Raw genomic sequence first — 18992 nt, forward strand, 5'->3', positions numbered from 1 at the left:
AGCAACCCACATAAACAATCCCCCTGATCCTGCCCCACTGAATCACCAGGACCTTTACAAGTGATGTAATGGAGCAGGATGCCCATTTGGCGCTCAGTTGTGCCGTGGACTCTTCTGAGAGTGGCTCCATTGATCTCAGTGGTGCCAAACGCTGGCATGGCTGAGAATCTGGCCCCCGGCTTGGCCCTTGCTTAACCCTGACCCTCCCTTGTATAAAATGCCATGTCAGCGGGTAGAACGTCACCTGGCAGCCCCCTCAGTCTGTGGGAGCATGGAGCTGATGGGCGTGTTGCCAAGTGAGACAGCATGAGCTGCGTGGAAGGCCAAGAGCAATCAAGAATAAGGATGGTTTGTTGATTAATGTATTCACTAGGGTTGACATTTTCACAGGCGCTTACGGGGGTATGATGCCCATAACCCACTCAAATTCCACGGGTGTTGAGCACTCACCCCATAGGCTCCTTCAAAAATCCCAGGCCGCCTAGTTATTTAAAGTTATTAACTGCACTGGAGGGTGCTAAAACTTTTTTTTGCAGGATTGGCCCCATCTTAATGGTGAGAGAGGATCACTTGGACCTTGTCCTCCCCTCCCAGTTTCAGGCATGTGGACCCCGTTCACCATCCCACAGGATCCCTCTGGAAACTCCAGCAATTGCTTACTTGGACAATGGGCATTAGAAAAATATTTACCAGTGTCACATGAACAACCACGTTATTCAGCCTTGGTTGGGAAATTCTGCACTGAAATACTCAATGAGCCCCTGGACAGTGAATTACCTTTGTACTTCTTGAATTGACCGTACTAAGGCTTGGCAGAATTCTGTTTCTTTAAAAAAATAATTTTGATGGATAATATTGGTTTATTTTCAGCACTTTTTTCAGTTTTCAGTGATTTAAATTTTTTTTTCACAGTTGCACAAGATGTATGGGTAGAACATCACTTGGCAGCCCTTTTCCTTTTTGCATCCATTTCAATTTTCTCAGTTGCCAGAAATTATAGGGCATGTCAGACCATAGTTATTTGAGAGACGATGTTGAGATTCAAGAAGTGAAAGCTTTATAACCATTAAAACACAAGTTGTCGGCATCACATATCAAAATATACAAAGTAAATATCCTTAAATCAAACTCTAATAAGTTCTCCAGCAGCATTTTCCTATCTGTAAATTTTGATTATTATCGATGGGAATTTTTTTTGTTGGTTTGTGTGTGTGGAGAGCTACAGTAAAGCTGTAATGCAGCCTTTTTGCCTGCTTATTCAGAACCTTCTGAAAAGCAGCACCTTGTTCAGTGATGTGTTGGTTTCCTCCCAAGGCATTATGGGAAGCTCTTAGCTGCTCTCCCGCACATTTCTTGTCACATACAGCAGACAAGACAAGTTCTGGAGGAGTCCAATTTGCAGTCCAAACTGCAGTGGAAATTCTTGCTGCAGCCCCCGTTGTCCTTGGAGCAGTCCCAAACCGGTCCAAAGGAGTCTAAGAGAACCTCCAGGCTATCAAAGGAGGAGGAAGTCATCAGTTCTTCCCTGCAAGGAGGAGAGGAAGAGGGACACGCTGAAATAGACATTTACCAGCATTTACTGATGATAAACTAAGCCTTCCAGTTCTGCCCATCATCAGGGTCCATTGGCTGTGCAGCATGGGGAAGTCTGCAGTGCATCTGACCAGTCTGATCCTGGTCTGTGGCTAAACAGAGGAGCCCAGGCTCCAAGGCTGTCGATCCGGCACCTTTCACCAGCACTAAATTCACTTAGGGGGGAAAAAGCCATTCTTATAATGATTTCCCTGCCTGTGTCTGTATGGAACAATACTGTATCTCCCCTTTTGTTCGCCATCTGATGCACTCCTGAGAGACAAGAATAAAACGCATTTGCAGGAGTATTGAAAGGCTCATAGACAGCAGTATATTCAAGGTGTCTATGAGACATGCAAGAATGAACGAGTTTAGTTCTAAAGCTTGCTTTATTCGAGCCAGTCCAATCTGTGGGATGAATGGCATCCTCTAGTTCTCGCCGACTTGACAAAAATCATATTGAATCCTGGTAGAGAAACTAGGCAGACGTACAATCTTGCAATCAGAATTTTTTTGTTGTTGCTAAAATAACTTCAGATTAGAAATTAAGGTGCTTGTGTAATAGAGCTGTAATTACCTCCAAAGAAAATTGCTAGGATTGTCTTCTGCATCGCAATAATTTAGCACCAATTGGAAAATATTTTCCTGCCTTTGTCACCCTGGGCTGCATTCAGAGAGACATCAATATCTCTCTCCAGGTTTGAGTTCACCTCTCTCACTGGATGGTGTTCTCAGGGGGGTGGGCAAGGCAGGTGGCCACTCTGGTATCTCTCCAAAGGCCACTGAAGTCAACTTAAGCTTCTTCTACCAGCATCTTAAAGACAGATATACCACCATGAGAAATCTACCACCACACCACCATGCTGCTGAGTCTCTTCAGTGCTGGTGAGACAAGTGTTCCGGAGGCTGGGTTTATTTTGTGGGAAGTGGAGAAGATAGGTGGGCATCCATGGAGCACCCAGCAACAGGAGTTCAGAGTACAATCAGTGAAGCAAACAAGCATTGCAGCCCCTCCATGGCTTCATTCTGCTTCAGCAAATGGAGTGAGCCATCTTGTACAGCGGGGGCACTGAGAGGCTGGGCTTGATGGAAGGTTTTTCGCCTTTCTCTGCAGCATGGGGCATGGGTCACTTGCTGGAGGATTCTCTGCAGCTTGAGGTCTTCAAACCACGATTTGAGGACTTCAGTAACTCAGACATAGGTTAGGGGTTTGTTGCAGGAGTGAGTGGGTGAGATTCTGTGTCCTGCATTGTGCAGGAGGTCAGACTAGATGATCATAATGGTCCCTTCTGACCTATGAGTGTATGAGTCTATGAGTTGACCGTGCGCCTTCTGTTCAGGTTGGTGATACTGGAAACCATCCATAGAGTTCTGCAGGTCTGGGAGTAGTGGGTTGGCCAGTGACTCCGTCTTGTCCTTGGTACTGGTGGCGGTGCCATGTTTCATTAGTGACACGTCACCACCCTGAGCATTTGAGCATCAAGCCACACTCTTTACTAAGCAAGTGGGAGATTGAGCCCATCTTTCTCTCAAGGCCAGAATGCTCTTTGTGGCACATTTTTGATCAAGCCACTTTTAATACCCCAAATGAGAGTTCTGCTGCTTCCCTTGGGGGACTATTTCAGAGTCTAAAAGAACCTATTTCTTTATGTTCAAGCTAGATTTTCCCTTTTTGTGTGCTTCTTTTAGCTGCTTCAGCTACCTTAAATAATTCTGCTTCATGCTTGTGTTACACCTGCTCTCAATCTGTGTGCTGCTATCATGTTTTCCCTTATTGTCATTTAGCCAAGCTACACCTGACTAACTGTTTTTAATTGTTCCTCCTAATCAGTCCCTCCCGTCCCTTATTATTTTTTCCTGCTGTTCTCTGAATTTCTTCCAACTTGTCAATATCTTCCTGCCCAGAAATGGATGCAGTATTCCAGGTGCAGTCATTCCACAGCTGTAAACTATGAAATCCCTTGATACTGATGCCTCTGTCAACTCAGCCCACTATTGCACGGGGCTGTTTGGGTTTTTGACCTGACAGTGTCTCTCCAACTAAGATGGATGGCAACATATTTTAACTGGTGCTCTCTTTCAAGTATGCATCAATGTGGATCCCATTTTAGATGTGCATGCCCCTGATGTGTGGGAGATCAGATATGTTTGAATAGCTCTGTCTCTTGGTGTCCTGCATGCTCCAAGTTTTCATGCAAAGGCATAGGAGTGGAGCAGGTGTGATGTACAAGTGTGTATGACTTGCAGCATTAGGCCACATATTGGCATTCACACATGTGGTGCCACTTGCCAGACTTTTCACTCCCTCCAGCTCTGGCTCAGATCAGTTTGTTCCCCCAAGAAGATGATGAATAGACAAGAAGGTTTCAGTGCCTCGTGTGTCATTGCAAAGCTGGATTGGAGGTTGGATCTCACAGAAGTGTGGAGAGGGATGTTCTCCTCAGTCCTTGCTTCAACAAAGACCCTGATCACGTATGTGTCATGGACAGGCTGGGGAGCTCATTTGGACCATCTACAGACACAAGGGGCCTAGTCCCTAGATGACAGGGAGGTAGGTATGACTGTCCTGGAGCTCAGAGCCATCATACGACCTGTGTGGCATTCCTGCCTGTCCTCTGGAACTTGACAGTGCAAAATGTCACAGCCAACGTGACAGCCATGCACTGCATATGCAAACAAGGGAGCCCGGACTCCTTGCCCATTTGCATGGAGGCTGTCAAATTCTGGTATGCTCAGAATGGGATAACTCCAGTGGCCCATCACCAGGAGTCAGCGACAACCTGGCAGATTTCCTGAGCAGACCAACCCTGCGTAGTCCTTGCACAGATTTGTGATAGGACTGATATCCTGCCATTGTGGACCCCTCACAATAGAGTTGTTTGCCATCAAGGACAGCACCAAATCTAGGGACTTTTGCTCCAGGGCAGGACAGAACCCAGGATTGTTATTGGATTCTTTCCAGAGGTCTGCTGTATGCCTTTCTGTTGCTTCCAGTGGTGATCGTCAAGATCTGGAGACAGGGCCATCGTCAGTCTTGTAGCCTTATGTTGGCTGAGGGAGTTCTGTCTGACAAACTTGTTACACACATTGGTTCAGTCTCTGCTCCAGCTCCCAGCCACCTCCATCTGATCTCGCAGCAGTACAGCCCAATGCTCCATCCAAGCCTAGAGTTGCAGCACCTGAAAGCACTGCTCTTGGCAGGTTCAGTAGGGCTGTTCCCTACAGATCCAGGAAATCCTGGTTCACAGCAGGCAAATGTCTACAGGAGGATGCATTCCTCTAAATGGAAGAGGCTCTCTGGCATGGTCTGAACTTGGTTTAAACCATGATATTGAAGATCCCTAACTACTTATTGCACTGAAAACAGGTTGGCTTTGTGTTCAGTTCTGTTAAAATCCACGGAGGTGTCCAAGACTGGGACTGCTCAGCTTGGAAAAGAGACAACTAAGGGGGGGATATGGTCAAGGTCTGTAAAATCATGAACAGTATGAAGAAAGTGAATAAGGAAGTGTTATTTACCTCTTCACATAACACAAGAACCAGGGGTCACCCAATGAAATTGATAGGCTGCAGGTTTACAACAAACAAAAGGAAACACTTATTCACACAGTGCTGAGTCAGCCTATGGAACTTGGTGCCAGGGGATGTTGTGAAAGCCAAGACTATAACTGGATTAAAAAAAGAATTAGATAAGATCAAGGAGGACGGTTCCATCAATGGCTATTAGCCAGGATGGTCATGGACGCAACTCCATGCCCTGGGAGTCCCTAAATCTCCACCTGTCAAAAACTGGTACTGAACAACAGGAGATGGATCACTTGAAATTGCCCTGTTCTGTTCTTTCCTTCTGAAGCATCTGGCACTGGTCACTGGCCATTCTTATGAGCTGAATGCCCCCTATGACATTCCATACGAGCAAGATGGTACAGTGACCTCACCTGAAGTCCATTCTTAAGGTAAATGCAGAATTTCATTTGAAGCTATTGTTAAGCTGGCCTGTCTTTTTCCTGAAACCACAGCTGGTTCTAGGAGAAAAGAAACTATACACGCCGGATGTGTCCAGGGCTTTGCTTTATTACATTGACATGACCAAACTGTTGAAGCTATCTCCCCATCTATTTGTAGCCATAGCCAGGTATTCTAGGGAACAGGCCATCCATTCACCGAGGATATTACACCGTGTTGTCCATTGCATCTCATTGTGTTACCAGCTGATTGATGTGGCTCTCCTACTGAACACCAAGTCTCACTCCACCAGAACTCTAGTATCAGTCTTCTGCTTCGGGAATGTGCTGATGTCAGAAATCTGCAGGGTGGCGACATAAAGTAACCCACTGACTTTTGTCCAGTGCTGTACCTTGGAGTTAGCAACTATGTCAGAGGTGAGGTTTGGGAGACCAGTATCTCCATCACTGTTTGACCAGTGCAGCTGGTACTCCTCAGTCCCCCCCATCCAGGTGGGATGCTGCTCGCCCATCGACTGCAGTAGGATCCCCACTGACACATAATGGAAGAAGAATGGTTCCTTGTCCTACAGGAACTGTGGTTCTTTGAGATGTGTATTCAGCGTGGCTACCACGACCTGCCCTCCGTCACTGCTTTCGGAGTCCTTTCCTGCCAGGGGTTTGAATTGCAAGGGTACTGAGGCAGGGCCACTCTGCCTTTTATGCCCTTATGTGGGAGCAGGACGAGATGCAGGACATGTGCTAGTCATATAATTCTGATTTTACGTGCATGAGGCATATGTGTGCCTACAAAGGGATCTCAGCATTGGGAAAGACCACACTTACTGTGGGGTAAGTAACCATTCTTTACTGGACTGTCTGATTTTCATGTTGCTTTTATGGCTTATCCAGAGTTTGACAGACCCAGCATTTGAGTCCTGTGGCCAGACTCAGACCTGGCTTTCTTGCATAGTTGCATAGACAGTGTTCATGGGAAAAACGTTCAGTCCTCCAGCCTCTCTAAAAACAGGCGAATACAGCTCCATTTTCCCCAAAGCTTTCCTAGACGTCTGCAGGCTCTGGGAAAACAAGCTGCGCAGTGCAGTTGGCGGACGTGTCTGACAAACTGAGCAGGAGATTCAATTAAAGCCACTTACTCTGTAACTGGAGCACCTTCCTCCATTGCTTACATGCTTTCTCTCCTCTGGGGGGCGACCATGTATGACATCAGAGGAGACACTATGATGGGATATGATGAGGTAAGTTTCTTCAGGAGTTTGCTACATGGTGCTAAAGCTTACATAAGTGCTTGCTAAAATTCAAGAAGAAGGCAGCAGCTAAGGTAATTAAACAAAGTCAGCAGGACTCCAGGCAGGGGCAGGGGTTTGCCTGCTCAGCGCTGCTTGCAAAATCAGAACAGGATCAGCACTGGTCAGTACTGGGATGGGATACAGCCAAAGGAAACCCAGAATCCTGCAGGACGCCGTGTTGCTGATGCAGTAGGTGGGACCCTCCCTGAATGTTGGTGCCAAACCAATGCCCCAGGACGGTGGTAGGGGGCAGTGCGACAGAGGGCAAGGATTCGAGAAATCTCCAGACACCATTTGGAAGTGGGAGTGTTTGCTCCATTGTCCTGGCCCAGGCCCTGTTTAAGTCATTACCTCCTGCCTCACTGAATTTCTCCTTCAGATTCAATGAACTGAGCTAGTCTTCTTCACTTTCTGTCAGGGCTGGTGTTGGGGGCGGTGGCAAGTGGGGCAATTGCACAGGGCCCCACGCCACGGGCCCCCCACGAAGCTAAGTTACATCATCTCTGCAGAGTCATTGTGGGTAACTGTAATGCGAATATTAGTCATTTAATCGCTAAAAGTGGAAATAAATCACATGAAAGCAGAGGTTTTCAATCTGTGGGGCATGCCCCCCTAAGGAGTGCAGAGGAACATTCGGGGGTGGGGAACACAGGGATGCCAGGTGGCTCTGGCTTCAGCTTCAGTGGGGTGGGGCCCACTCCTTAGTTTCTGCCCTGCAGCAAGTCTAACACTGGCCCTGCTTTCTGTCCTAAATGGTTGCCTAGTGTTACTGTGCACTGCTAAACAGCAGCTCTAGAAATGACTGCATTCCACTGACCAGCGAAGCAATCCCTGGGTATATAGAGAGTGTAACACTGGTCTCACACCAGCATAAACCCGGTGTGACTCTCCAGTGGGGTCAATTCTGATATTCACGGGTGTATGTGAGATCAGACCTGGTATGTGTAGTGCGATACAAACATCATTTTCTTTTCTCCTTTCAGGCCGTGGCCATATACAATATTCCAGCGTGGATTTGACTTGGTGCTGGGAGAGCAGCCTTCTGATAAGATCTTTAGGTAAGGCTTGGCTGCCCTGCCAGCCTCCCTAGTTACCTTAGCCCCCTGCCGCCAGCCAGCCAGCCTGCCCCTCCCCGTGCCTCCTGGCACAAACAGAACAATGGGCCTCAATCGGACGTCAATAAATACATTCCCAGTTCCCATGGGTCACGGGACATCTCGTGTAGGTGTCGAACAGAGGGATCCGATTGGCCATGTCTGGGTTGAGCGGTGACCTGGGGTAACCGGTTGATGGGTCTCCTTCAGTACAAGCACTAACAGAATGGAAGAAGCGAGTTATTACCTGCTACCTGCACATATCTGCTTGCTGTGAAGGCAGCTGGGCTTTGATACTGGGTGTGTGCGCGTGTGCAAAGCTGCATGGCTGCTCCTGTGCTATTCCCCGCCACATTTGCTGTCCTTTCCCTGCCCCCCTTTGCGTGGTGGCGGCTCTGGTGCATTCTCCCTCCTGCTTCCCCACTGTGTGGTTGCACCGGTGTTTTCTCCTGTCCCCACAATCTCCTACCTTCCCACTTTCCCCTCTCTTGGCCCAGTTTCCCCTCTGTGCCCACAGGAGGTGTGACGTGGAGCTCTGTGCCCACAGGAGGTGTGACGATGGGAACGCGTCATTTCCACTCTTCATTTACAGTGGACAAAGGGCCACACCTCGAGGCCGATACCTGGTTTCGACTTCACTCAGACAAAGCTCTGACAGAAGTTGAGTAGAGCCTCACTAATGCCTCAGGATTTGGCCTGAGGACTGGGTGAAGACCTCAGCTTGTGTCCTAATACAGACCAGGCCCCTAGGCTCTGCATGGTCTCAGAGAGAGCCTCATTTCGCTTCCTCCCCCCTCCAACCCCTTCTGGAGGCATTAATGAGTTAATGAATCAGTGAGGGATGGGAGAGGGAAGACAGGAAGGGGGAAGAGGCAAAGAAGGCGGGGAATGCCTAGCTTCCTGCATTGGGTGAGGTGGAAAACCAAGGTCCTGAGCACTTGGAAGTGGCAGCATTTCTGATGACTGGGTGGCAGGAGACTTGGGTTCTATTTCCAACTCAGCCACAGAATCACTCTATGACTGCTGGCAAATCATTTACCTGCAGTGTGCCTCGGTTTCCCCATTGGCGAGAAGGGAATAATAATACAGTAATTTGTAAAGCACCTGGAATTAAAAAAAAACCCATTGGCTCTATTTCTCCTTTTCGGCTCCTCCTCTCCCTCCCCGCCTTTCTTTCCCATGCATCTCTTCAGCGGGGGAAAGAGGTTTATAAACTCTGAGCTGATGTGTACTGATGAGCCAGCCTGTAGGCCAGTGTGCTTGGAGCAGCAGTGATGGTGCAAGGCAGTTATATCGTGTGCGTGCACTCCAGCAGAATCAGAGGTGCCCAAGACTGCTGGGACCTCATTAGTTGAGCACTTAGGTCCCCAAGGACCCAGCGTGATGCCTCCGAACTCCCTGAATATTCATCGATCCGGGGCACGGTGCTCTCGGCAACTCCCTCTGCTATTGCGTTGCTGGCTTGCCACTGGGAGCAGGTATGGAGTGCGGCAGTTTGTTTCCACCGTGGGCATCGGGGAGGCATGGTATACACACCAAGCTCCAGTTCCTGCTCACAGTGCTGTGTCCCCTCCTCTCCCCACCCTGCTTCACCTTGTGTGGGGCTGGGAACGGGGTTACAGCATTCTCTGTGCTCTGCTGGTGCACGCGGGCTGCTCTTGGCTAGTGGGATTCTCCTGCCTGCTGGAGTCTGGTTTTTATTCTCAGTGGGTCTGCAGCTTCCCTGCATTCTGATTACCGAGCAAGCTCGGATGCTGTCCCCCATAATCTCCTACTGGTGGGTGAGTTAACCACCCTCTGATTTTCCAGGTGCTACTAACTCCACCCAGCCACTTGCCGGCAGTGTCAGTAGAGAGGCTATGGGCAGAATGGGCTATGCAGGCTGAACCTGCTGCTCAGCCTAGAGGTGATCTAGCAAGAGCAGATTGGAGTCATGTTCGTGGGATGGAGGTGGGGCGCACTGCCAGGGCTCCACTTGTCCTGGGAAAAGCAGAGGATGTCAGCTTCCAGGCCTGGTAATGCAGCACCTTTAACATCAGTGAATGGGGACAGAAAGAAAGCGACGAGGCTATTTCTCTGTGGTGGCTGGAGTCATGACTAGCTCAGTGGCTCCTGATGAGGGCCCCTGATTGGCTGCGCACAGTCCTATTGCCTCCTCCTGGGGAAACATACAAATTGCCACTCAGGATGCCACTCTGACAGGGCCAGTGTCAGCGCCAGCTTTGTCACAGGCCGAATCCTACAGCGGGCAGTGATGGGATAAGCTGCCCCAGGACGCCCATCAGTTGGAGTTTGGCCTAGGCCCTGGGATCGGAGGTTCTAGCCCAGGGTCAGAGAGCGCCTCCTTTGGAGAAGGCTGGTATGTCTGTAGTGAATGGCATCTGAGTGCTGGCAGGGAGGGGGAGGGAGGAAAGAGACCTCTTCCCCTTTGCACCGCAGTGACTAACGTGTTGCTCACGTGGGGCCAGTGTTCGTATTCCTTGTTCATGCCTGCCCATTTCTACTGCCTCTGAGCAGGGAGCCCTCTGGAAGGCCCTGCTCTGACACCCACCCAGACAAACACAGAGCTTGCAAACGAGTGAATGAATAAATGAATAACCTCTCGCTGCATCCCTCAGCTCCCTGCCTGTGCTCTGACTGCCTTGACTGCAGAAGTTGTCAGGGAGAGGGACTCATCTGCCTAGGAGCAGCGGCTGCTGTGCTGGGAGGCAGGGCTATAGCTTTGCGTGTGCTACCCACTCCCACTGACGGGGCGCCTCTCCTCCAGGGAGCGCTGCAGCTGGTGTGTTCCTGCTCTGAGGAGGACTGTGGCAGGCCACCTGTCCCTTCCCCACCCTCGCTCTGGGGACGACTGGCTGTCCCCCACTCTGCTCTCAACATTTCAGCAGTGTGTGGAGGCCAGGCCCCCCATGTGCCTGGTGCTGTGCAAACACAGCCGTACCAGACCCCGAAAACATGACTTACCACCTACCCAGTTAAAAGAAGCCCCATTGTACCAATGGGGAGTTGGGACATAGAAAGAGTAAAGCTGGGGTTTTCAAAGGAGCCAGTCTCCTAGCTTCAGCGAGAAGTGGTGTCCTCTAACTCCCAGCCTAAGTGGTTCAACCAGGGTCACCCAAGAAATCTGGCAGAGCCAAGAAATGGTCTCACATCCTCTGTATCTCCATGCATTGCCCAAAGTGCAAGGCCAGTCTTCCTCCCTTACCCACGGCCTCATTTGTCGTCTCCTCCTTCTCCCATCCCATGCTCCATGGAACCTTTCTCCCTCTATAGCCATGCTGCCCCCTGCACTTTGCAGATCCTACAGTCAGACTCCGTAGCAAAACAAAGAGCCAGCACTTTACTGAAGGCATCTAGGATGGCTTGGGGGCTAGGAAGGATGATGTTGTTGGTTGGGCAAAGACCTGGGTTCAATTCCTGGATCAACCACAGACTTCCTAGGTGACCTGGGGCAAGTCACTTAATCAACCTTGTGCCTGAGTTCCCCACCCACCAAGTGGGGATGGTAGCACTTCCCTACCTCCTGAGGGGGGTCTGAGGACAAATACATTAAGGATTGTGAGGTGCTGGATACTATAGGAATGGGGGCCGTGAATAGACACCCAGAGCCATCCGAGTACCTCAGCATTTCCTTCCCTCCCATATGCTGGCTCAGGAGCTGTCTATGCTTTGGTTGTATAACGACCTGGTCATGGGCGTGGAGGGGCTCCTCACGGGACACTTATTCACCATTCTCTTCCAACGGATGCGGGAGGCACGGGCCCTGTGCCATCCTCCCTATCCAGTTGCTGTGGCAGTCACACCTTGCTTCCTACATGTGCCCCTCCCCTTGTCCCCCTGTGTGGCTCGAACTCAGGTGGGCGCTGTTTTCCTTTCCTAGTGAACTGATCTAACCCTGTCCGGCAGGTTCACCTACACCCTGGGGGAAGGGATGTGGCTGCCACTGAGTAAGAGCTTTGTGATCCCACCTGCCGAACTGGCCATCAACCCCTCAGCCAAGTGCAAAACGGACATGACAGTGATGGAGGATGCGGTGGAGGTCAGGTGAGTGTGTTCATGGAGCTGGAGGCATGGGGAGTCCAGAGAGCCACTCCAGTATTGCGGGAGGAGGATCGCACTCACAAGGCAGGCTCTGAAGTTGAAGGAACCATAGAACTAACCCCAGCTTGTGTATTGTTATGGTCCTTCAGTGCTGTGGCATTTGATGTCTTTCTGGTGGATGTTCATTCTGGTGGATGTAGATGGGAGGGACATCAGGATATAGAGCCTGACACACTGCCCAGTGAAGTCCCATGAGAGTTTCTCCTCTGACTCCAGTGGGCTTTGCATGAAAATCTCACTGTGTACACTGGGCGACCCTTCAGGTGCACATTTCCTGGGCAGAGTTTAGTACAACATTCACCGTGTACCTTCTGCATGCCATGGTCCTCAGCCTGCTTAGAGCCATGCCTTCAAAGACATCTCAGCCGTTCCCAGTAGATTAAGTCATTCAGAAAGTACCTGTTGGGTCTTACTATTGTCACCTTATAGGACTAAAGCTAATCAGCTACATATGGATGTAGAGTCCTCACTACTGAGTGGTGGGGATCCTCTGAGTCACATTTCCACAACATCAGGTGGGCATCTGGCAGCATTTGCACATACAGTTATTACCACTGTGCACACTGCATGCACTGTCCATGTACAAATGGATAGTGATGTGTCCGGCCAACCAGTGTGTGTGTTTAGTCTAATTTGCACTCGTGATCAGTACAGTTTTGTACAACAATAGGGCCACATAACTGGGTACAACTGTAGGTGCAAATGTGTATTGGTGGATGTGTGAATATGTCTGTACTCACTAGCACTTTAGATTGAAATTGAGTTAATATATTTATGCTCTAGGAGCTGAATTTCGTATTGTGTCCCTTTCCCCTCCTCCTTGCAGGGAAGAACTGATGACTTCCTCCTCCTTTGATAGCCTGGAGGTTCTCTTAGACTCCTTTGGACCGGTTCGAGACTGCTCCAAGGACAATGGGGGCTGCAGCAAGAATTTCCGCTGCATCTCGGACCGCAAATTGGACTCCTCTGGTTGTGTGGTGCGTGCGTCCTGGGGGTCAGCGCCCAAAGCTTGTCTTGTCTGTTGTATGTGATAAGAAATGTGTGAGAGAGCAGCTAAGAGCTTCCCATAATGCCTTGGGAGGAATCAAACAAACGTCACTTAACAAGATCCTGCTTTTCAGAAGGTTCATTACAGCTTTACTGTAGCTCTCCCAACAGCATCTAACTTGTTGGTTGATAGCTTCTCCCAGCTTCTACCTACTCACAGTTCTGCAGCTGAAGACAATGAGGCAGCCCCAAAGGGCTCTGAGCCATGAGTTCTGCTAACACCACCAAATTAACAAGGATAAAAGTTACCTAGGGAGCATCAGCCCCCTCTACACATAGATGTTCCCACCCCTTCTTCCCCTGTAGAAGCCTCAGAGTCCCATAGACTCAGGTGTGTAGACTTGTTTCTGAGTCCTGGCACTTGGTCATTCTCTTCCTTAACCCAGGTCTCAGCTAAGAGGAGCTGCCAGTTGGCACCATTGTAACGGCTGCTGCAGATTGTCCCTTGTCACGTATTGCCATTCTGGTATTCTTGGGGCGTGGCTGTCGGGAGATGGCATCTGCAGGCCTGGCTTAGCGAAAAGCAGCTGGTCCCAATTGCTGCACGTGTTGCAATGATTCAGACCATTTAGGTCAGTGTTTCCCAACCAAGAGAGCAGGCCCCATTGCTGGGGTGGGGGAAGATTAGTCCAGGAATGGGGCACAAGACCATAGGGATTCAGGGATAATTGCATGATCCCAGATCCACCTTGCTACCATTGCACGGAGGCTTCTGGTGTTATAGGTGAATCGGGATGGCTCTTCGAGAGCTTCCCAGCTTCCTTGCCTGTTCCTTGGTGGTCTCTGCTGCAGGGGCAGCTCACGTCTCTGACTGCAGGCTGGGGCAGCAGCCTGCCAAGCCAGTCCGATTTCTGCTCTTGTGGCACTCAGCCATGGGTCGTGCGATGGACAGCCGGGGGAACAGGAGGAGGAGCTGTCACATTGGGATGGGGGGGAGGGGGAGGGGAGGAGACAAATGACAGAAGGGGAAAATAGGAGAAAAAATAGACAGCAAAGAAAGAAGATGGGCAGGGAAGAGGAAGAGACAGTGGGTGCTGTGCCAGGGCATGGGACAGAGAGATGCTCTCTGTGATGTGAGCTTGAGGAGCTGTGCCACCCATTTATCCCCTTCCCACTGTGTGGCTCTAGTGGAGGAAGTGCAGGGGGAACCACTGCTTGAGGTGAGAGTGTTTTCCATGGGAGCAGAAGGACAGAGCCCTGGGGGGCTTGTGACTGAGATTGGTGGGTGGCCATCCCCAGTGGAGCTAGGCATCCCAGTGATCATTCATGGGAGCCTGCAGGTCAAGCACTGTGGCCCTTGACTCCCACAAGGAAGGAGATGGGCTGTACTGGTACGGAGACATTTTAAATCGCTCCCTACATGAGGGCCTATTGGAGCAATGAGTGGCAGTGTGCAGCGAAACCTTGCAGTGTCTGCCATAGCCAGACACCGTCCGCCTCATTTGCTGCTTGGCTTGTACTTAGCATGCTCAGTAATACTGCTGAAGCTAGCTGCTATCACTCTGCCCCTCCCCACCACTGTCGACAGGCATGTGACATCTCTGGCCATAGCACAAGGAAAAGGTCCCTGTTGAGTGGGTGGCTGTCGTGAGACCTTCCTTCAATGTATGCGTGGTTGGAAACCAGCTGCTCCATCTGCTGGTGGTACATGGAGCTCAAGGTTGGTCCTTTCGGGAGCTCTGTGTTTGCACTGTGTAGCCTTTTGTGTGTAGCCAGCTGCCAATTCTAGACGGGAGTGGGGTGGGTAAATGGCTTGGGGTTCCTACCATGTGCCCTGCACATCTCCTCCCTTTCTCCATGGCACACCAGTGTTCTTATTGCCCCTGTGTTTACACGAGTCCCACTGCCTGGATATGGTGCTTTCATACCTCGGGGGTGGGGAGGGGAATATTTTTCTGTCTGAGTTGCAGCAGCAACGTCCATCTCCTTCGTTCCCTCACCCCTCTGTACATGTGCTCCCGACGAGCCATCCGCCCATTCCGGAGGCCAGCTGTGAAGCTGCTGAGCATGTCTCATCATTCACGCTCTTCTCCAGTCGTGCCGCACCTGCAGTGCTCCGGGAGATGCTCTCTGCCAGAGACGGGTGTGCGAATGGGCTTTGGAGGTGGAACACTCCTCACCCCAAGACCGTGTAAACTTCTGGTATCAGCAGCATAACCCCTACAGGGCAGAGAGTGAGTGAGAGGCTGCCAGAGCTAGCAAAGCAAAGAGCAAGAGACAAAGAAAACAGCGAGCAGAGGCATGGGAACAACCCAGAGATGGGAGGTCCCCTGGGGCTTAATTCTCAGAGATGCTGAGCCCCTGCAGCTCCCATTGACCTCACAGGGAGCACGTTGCCTATGGCTCGCCGGCCACTTGTTAAACAACTCAAGCAGTGGGTGCTTCCACCGCTTCCCTTGGGAACCTCTTCCACAACCTGCTCCATCTTCATTGCTATTCTACTGACATTCCCCTTTGCTCACTGCTTAGAGTTACAGACCCTTGAACCACCCTGCACAGCAACACAGGCTGGAGATGGCTGAAAGGAACCAGGCAGGAGTGACACATAAAGGGGAACTTTGGGGCTGTAGGGGGTTGAGCTCATACAGTATGTGACTGGGGGCGGGGTGTGCAAAGGCAGGGCTACTGTACAAAGCGGCTTCCCGCACTCTACAACATTGCCTCTCCTTGGGGTCTGATTCTACCACACATCCAGTGAGGAACACTGTATTCTGCTAACAGACCCAATGAAATCAGTGGGACCAATTGTGGCGTAAATTGCAACTCCATCTAAGTGAGAGGGGCAGAATCAGACCCTTTGCCTTTACACCTTGCAAATACCAGACCTCTCATGCCTCAGTCATTGTGAAGCCAAGCTGGACATACCTAGCTGTTGAAGTCAGGTTGCACGACATGGTTGCCACCCATCAGGCCTTGTCCTATCATAGTAACATCATAACCCTGTGCTTTCTGCATCATGACATCTCTGCATGAGTGCCACACATTATACTGCAGCATATTGCCATGCTAAATTGGGCCAGGATCCATCTAGCCCAGTGCTGTGTCTCTCAGAGTGGCCAGTGTCAGCTGCTGCAGAGGAACGATGCATTTCAACAGACTTTCCTAGAAGCCAGGATTGTTAATGTCCTAGAACCCGTCCTCTCCACAGAAACCAGACCAGGTAGCAACCCCTGGTGGCTGCTCATCCCAGGAGAGGTGGGGATGCAACTTCCAGGATAACCAGGGCCCAAATTTGTGGTGACTTTCTGGGTGTGAGAGAGAAGCGGGAGACACTGTGGACACATTCGTTTGCCTCATTCCTTGAGTGAAGGAGTCTCCTGATTCTCAGCTTTAATCCTTCACCCTGAAGAGGCAGGACACATGCTAGTGAGCAGGATAGAGACTGCGCAGAAGACAAGTGCACTTCGCTCTCGGAAGAAACATGGTGAGGTCAGCTAGTGGCCACGCAGGCGACTGTTCCCCTCTGCCCCACATTCTGGTGATCCGCTCAGGGAGCTGTAGAGAGCCTCGTGATGCTGAATTTCTGGTGAGAGGAAATAGTTTCTATGGGGCAAGAGGTGCTTGTAACCAAGTGGGCTTTCAGAATGTTGCGCCGTGTGAAATAGGAACAGGCGTCTTCATTGTATTGGACAAGCTTCAGAACGAGTTGATTCAAAGCCTGACCGTAGTGAATTAAAACCAGTAAAAACTCTTCCCTCTCTAACCTGCTTCTGTCAGGCCTTGCTGGTCACCAAGGAGTCAAATCAATCAGGCGCATCCAGTTCCCCACACACTTGAGAGCACATCTGGCTGAACAGCTGCAGAGCCGGAGAGCAGGGCGGATGGGTGCTGGGCTGGATCCTCAGTTGTGCCATTTGCCTGTTGGACGTCATCCAGAACAGCTGGGTTCGCACAGCCAGACATGGCTTCATAAAACTGCCTGAAGTGCCCTCACGTCCCAGCGCTCCAGCTGGTGCAGAGGGGAGGCGGGTGTGGGATAGAGGGATTGGGCCAGGAGGGAAGTCTAGCAAGCCTGCAGGGTGCCATTTGTTTTCGAGATTGCAGAATGAGTGTCAGCGAACAATGTGCATCCTGTTGTGTGATCTTCAGTCAGGGTCAAAGGAAGGGAAAAACATGTAGAAGTGGTAGCCTGCTGTGAGCTCATCATCCTGTGGCTGCTGTGCCTTGCTGGCAGAATCCCGGGGAGGGGAGAAAAGTGGGGGGAGGGGTGCTGCTGGGGAGGCCTCTAGCACTTCGTTCTTTGCTTCAAGGAGTCTTTAAGGGGCTTCCATGCTGGGGGAGAACTTTCAAGTGTGCTCTTCATTGGGTGAAGCCCTTTCTCCATCTCGAAGTCACATTAGCCCAATTGACGGCTCAGCCCACAATTCGTCCTGTTCGTTTTGTGCACCTTACGTGTGATAGGCAGCGCCCCTCGCCACTCCCTTCATTCTTACCCCATGTGGAGCTGCTCTTCCCTCGAGTCCTGTCCTGCAGCATCCCCGGTGCTAGGCTGCTACATAGCTTGGCCAATGCACCTCAATCCCAGTCTGCAGCTTCCCTGCTATTCTAATCCTAGAGCTTTACATGGCTCTGCCAATGGAGCCTGCAGCCCCCCACCCCTGCTGTTCCAGTCCTGGGCCCCTATGTGGCCCTGTCAATGCACCTCAGCCTTGACCCAGCCTTCCAATCCTGGACCTGCCTCTACACAGCTCTGCCAATGCAGCTCAGTCCTGACCTGCCACCCCCTCCCCACTGTTCCAGTCCAAATGTGTGGCGTCCAACTGAGTCTTTTGATGAAAATTGGCAGCAAGTGATGCACAGATGGGAGCTGCAAACAGGTTTGTTATTGTAAGCTTAATGCTGCCTTCTTGCAATACAGCCAGTGGAGGTGAGAACATCAGGCGCAGATTTCAGATGCTGTTTCCTGATTATATGCTAACAACTGAGCAAAAGCTCGTTTTGGTCCCTGTATGCAGAACCTGGTTAATCTGTGTCATTCTGTCATGCCAGTGCCCAGCAGGTCTCAGCCCTATGAAGGATGGCACCGGCTGCTATGACCGCCATGTTGGGGTGGACTGTTCGGATGGGTTCAATGGTGGCTGCGAGCAGCTGTGTCTCCAGCAGATGGTGCCTCTGCTGGAAGATCCCTCTCTGTACAATATCCTCATGTTCTGCGGGTGAGTGACCCGGCCCATTCCAGCCTCATCTAGGAGACAGTTGAGCAGGGATATGGGGGAACCTTACATGTCCATATTAGCACCCAGGGCAGGAAAGGAATGTACTGTGTGGTGTCTTGAGCTGGGTCAGGGATAGCCATGCAATGCAGCCCCTTGGGCACCCAGCTTTTCTAGTGTTGCCCAACTGCATGTGTGTGCGCACGTGTATGTGTGCGCACGTGTATATGTGTGTGCATGCACATGCAAGTTGGGCAGGGGCAGGTCTTACTTCTTACACAGACAGCTGCACAACACGAGGAAGAGATCCCGCATTGTGGAGATGCACCAGAGCGCCCTGCCTCCTCCTTCCCGGACGGGCATGTACATTAGCGAAACTGCCCCCCCCCCCGCACTGGATATTCCTTTGTCAGGAGGGCAGCCAGGTGCGAGTTTGAGTGTACGCCACCAGCTATGACATCAGAGCAGTATTTCCCCTTGGGATTGTCTGTGCTGTAACCTCTTGGTAAGCAAACGGAACGGCTCTGTGTTTGCTAGGGAGACAGATCTTCCCAGTGCTTGGGAGGAAATGGAGCACAGGCTGGATACTAGGAATACTTTCCTGACAGTCTGAGTTATCGGGTCATGGAATGGTCTGTCAATGAGAACAGTGGAAGTGCTATCACCTGAGCCATTTAAAACCGGACCAAACAAGGCACTGGAGCGAACAGTCTTCCATTCACGCCTTGAAGACGATCAGGTGACTATATCTGTTCTGGGAGCTGTCCACTG

General features: G+C 50.8%; 1 protein-coding gene across 11 annotated transcripts in view; it reads left to right on the forward strand.

Moving 5' to 3' along the window:
* Positions 1-18992, forward strand: part of ASTN1 (astrotactin 1) — a 239963-nt gene that overhangs the window by 176069 nt on the left and 44902 nt on the right. For all 11 annotated transcript variants that reach the window (XM_045026814.1, XM_045026803.1, XM_045026804.1 and 8 more), the window contains 4 exons: positions 7810-7884; positions 11827-11964; positions 12848-12998; positions 18058-18224. In XM_045026814.1, the coding sequence (XP_044882749.1) occupies positions 7810-7884; positions 11827-11964; positions 12848-12998; positions 18058-18224 (531 nt within the window). The remainder of the gene's footprint in view (positions 1-7809; positions 7885-11826; positions 11965-12847; positions 12999-18057; positions 18225-18992) is intronic.

This window comes from Mauremys mutica, chromosome 8 (genome assembly GCF_020497125.1).
Source record: "Mauremys mutica isolate MM-2020 ecotype Southern chromosome 8, ASM2049712v1, whole genome shotgun sequence".
NCBI lineage: Eukaryota > Metazoa > Chordata > Testudines > Geoemydidae > Mauremys > Mauremys mutica.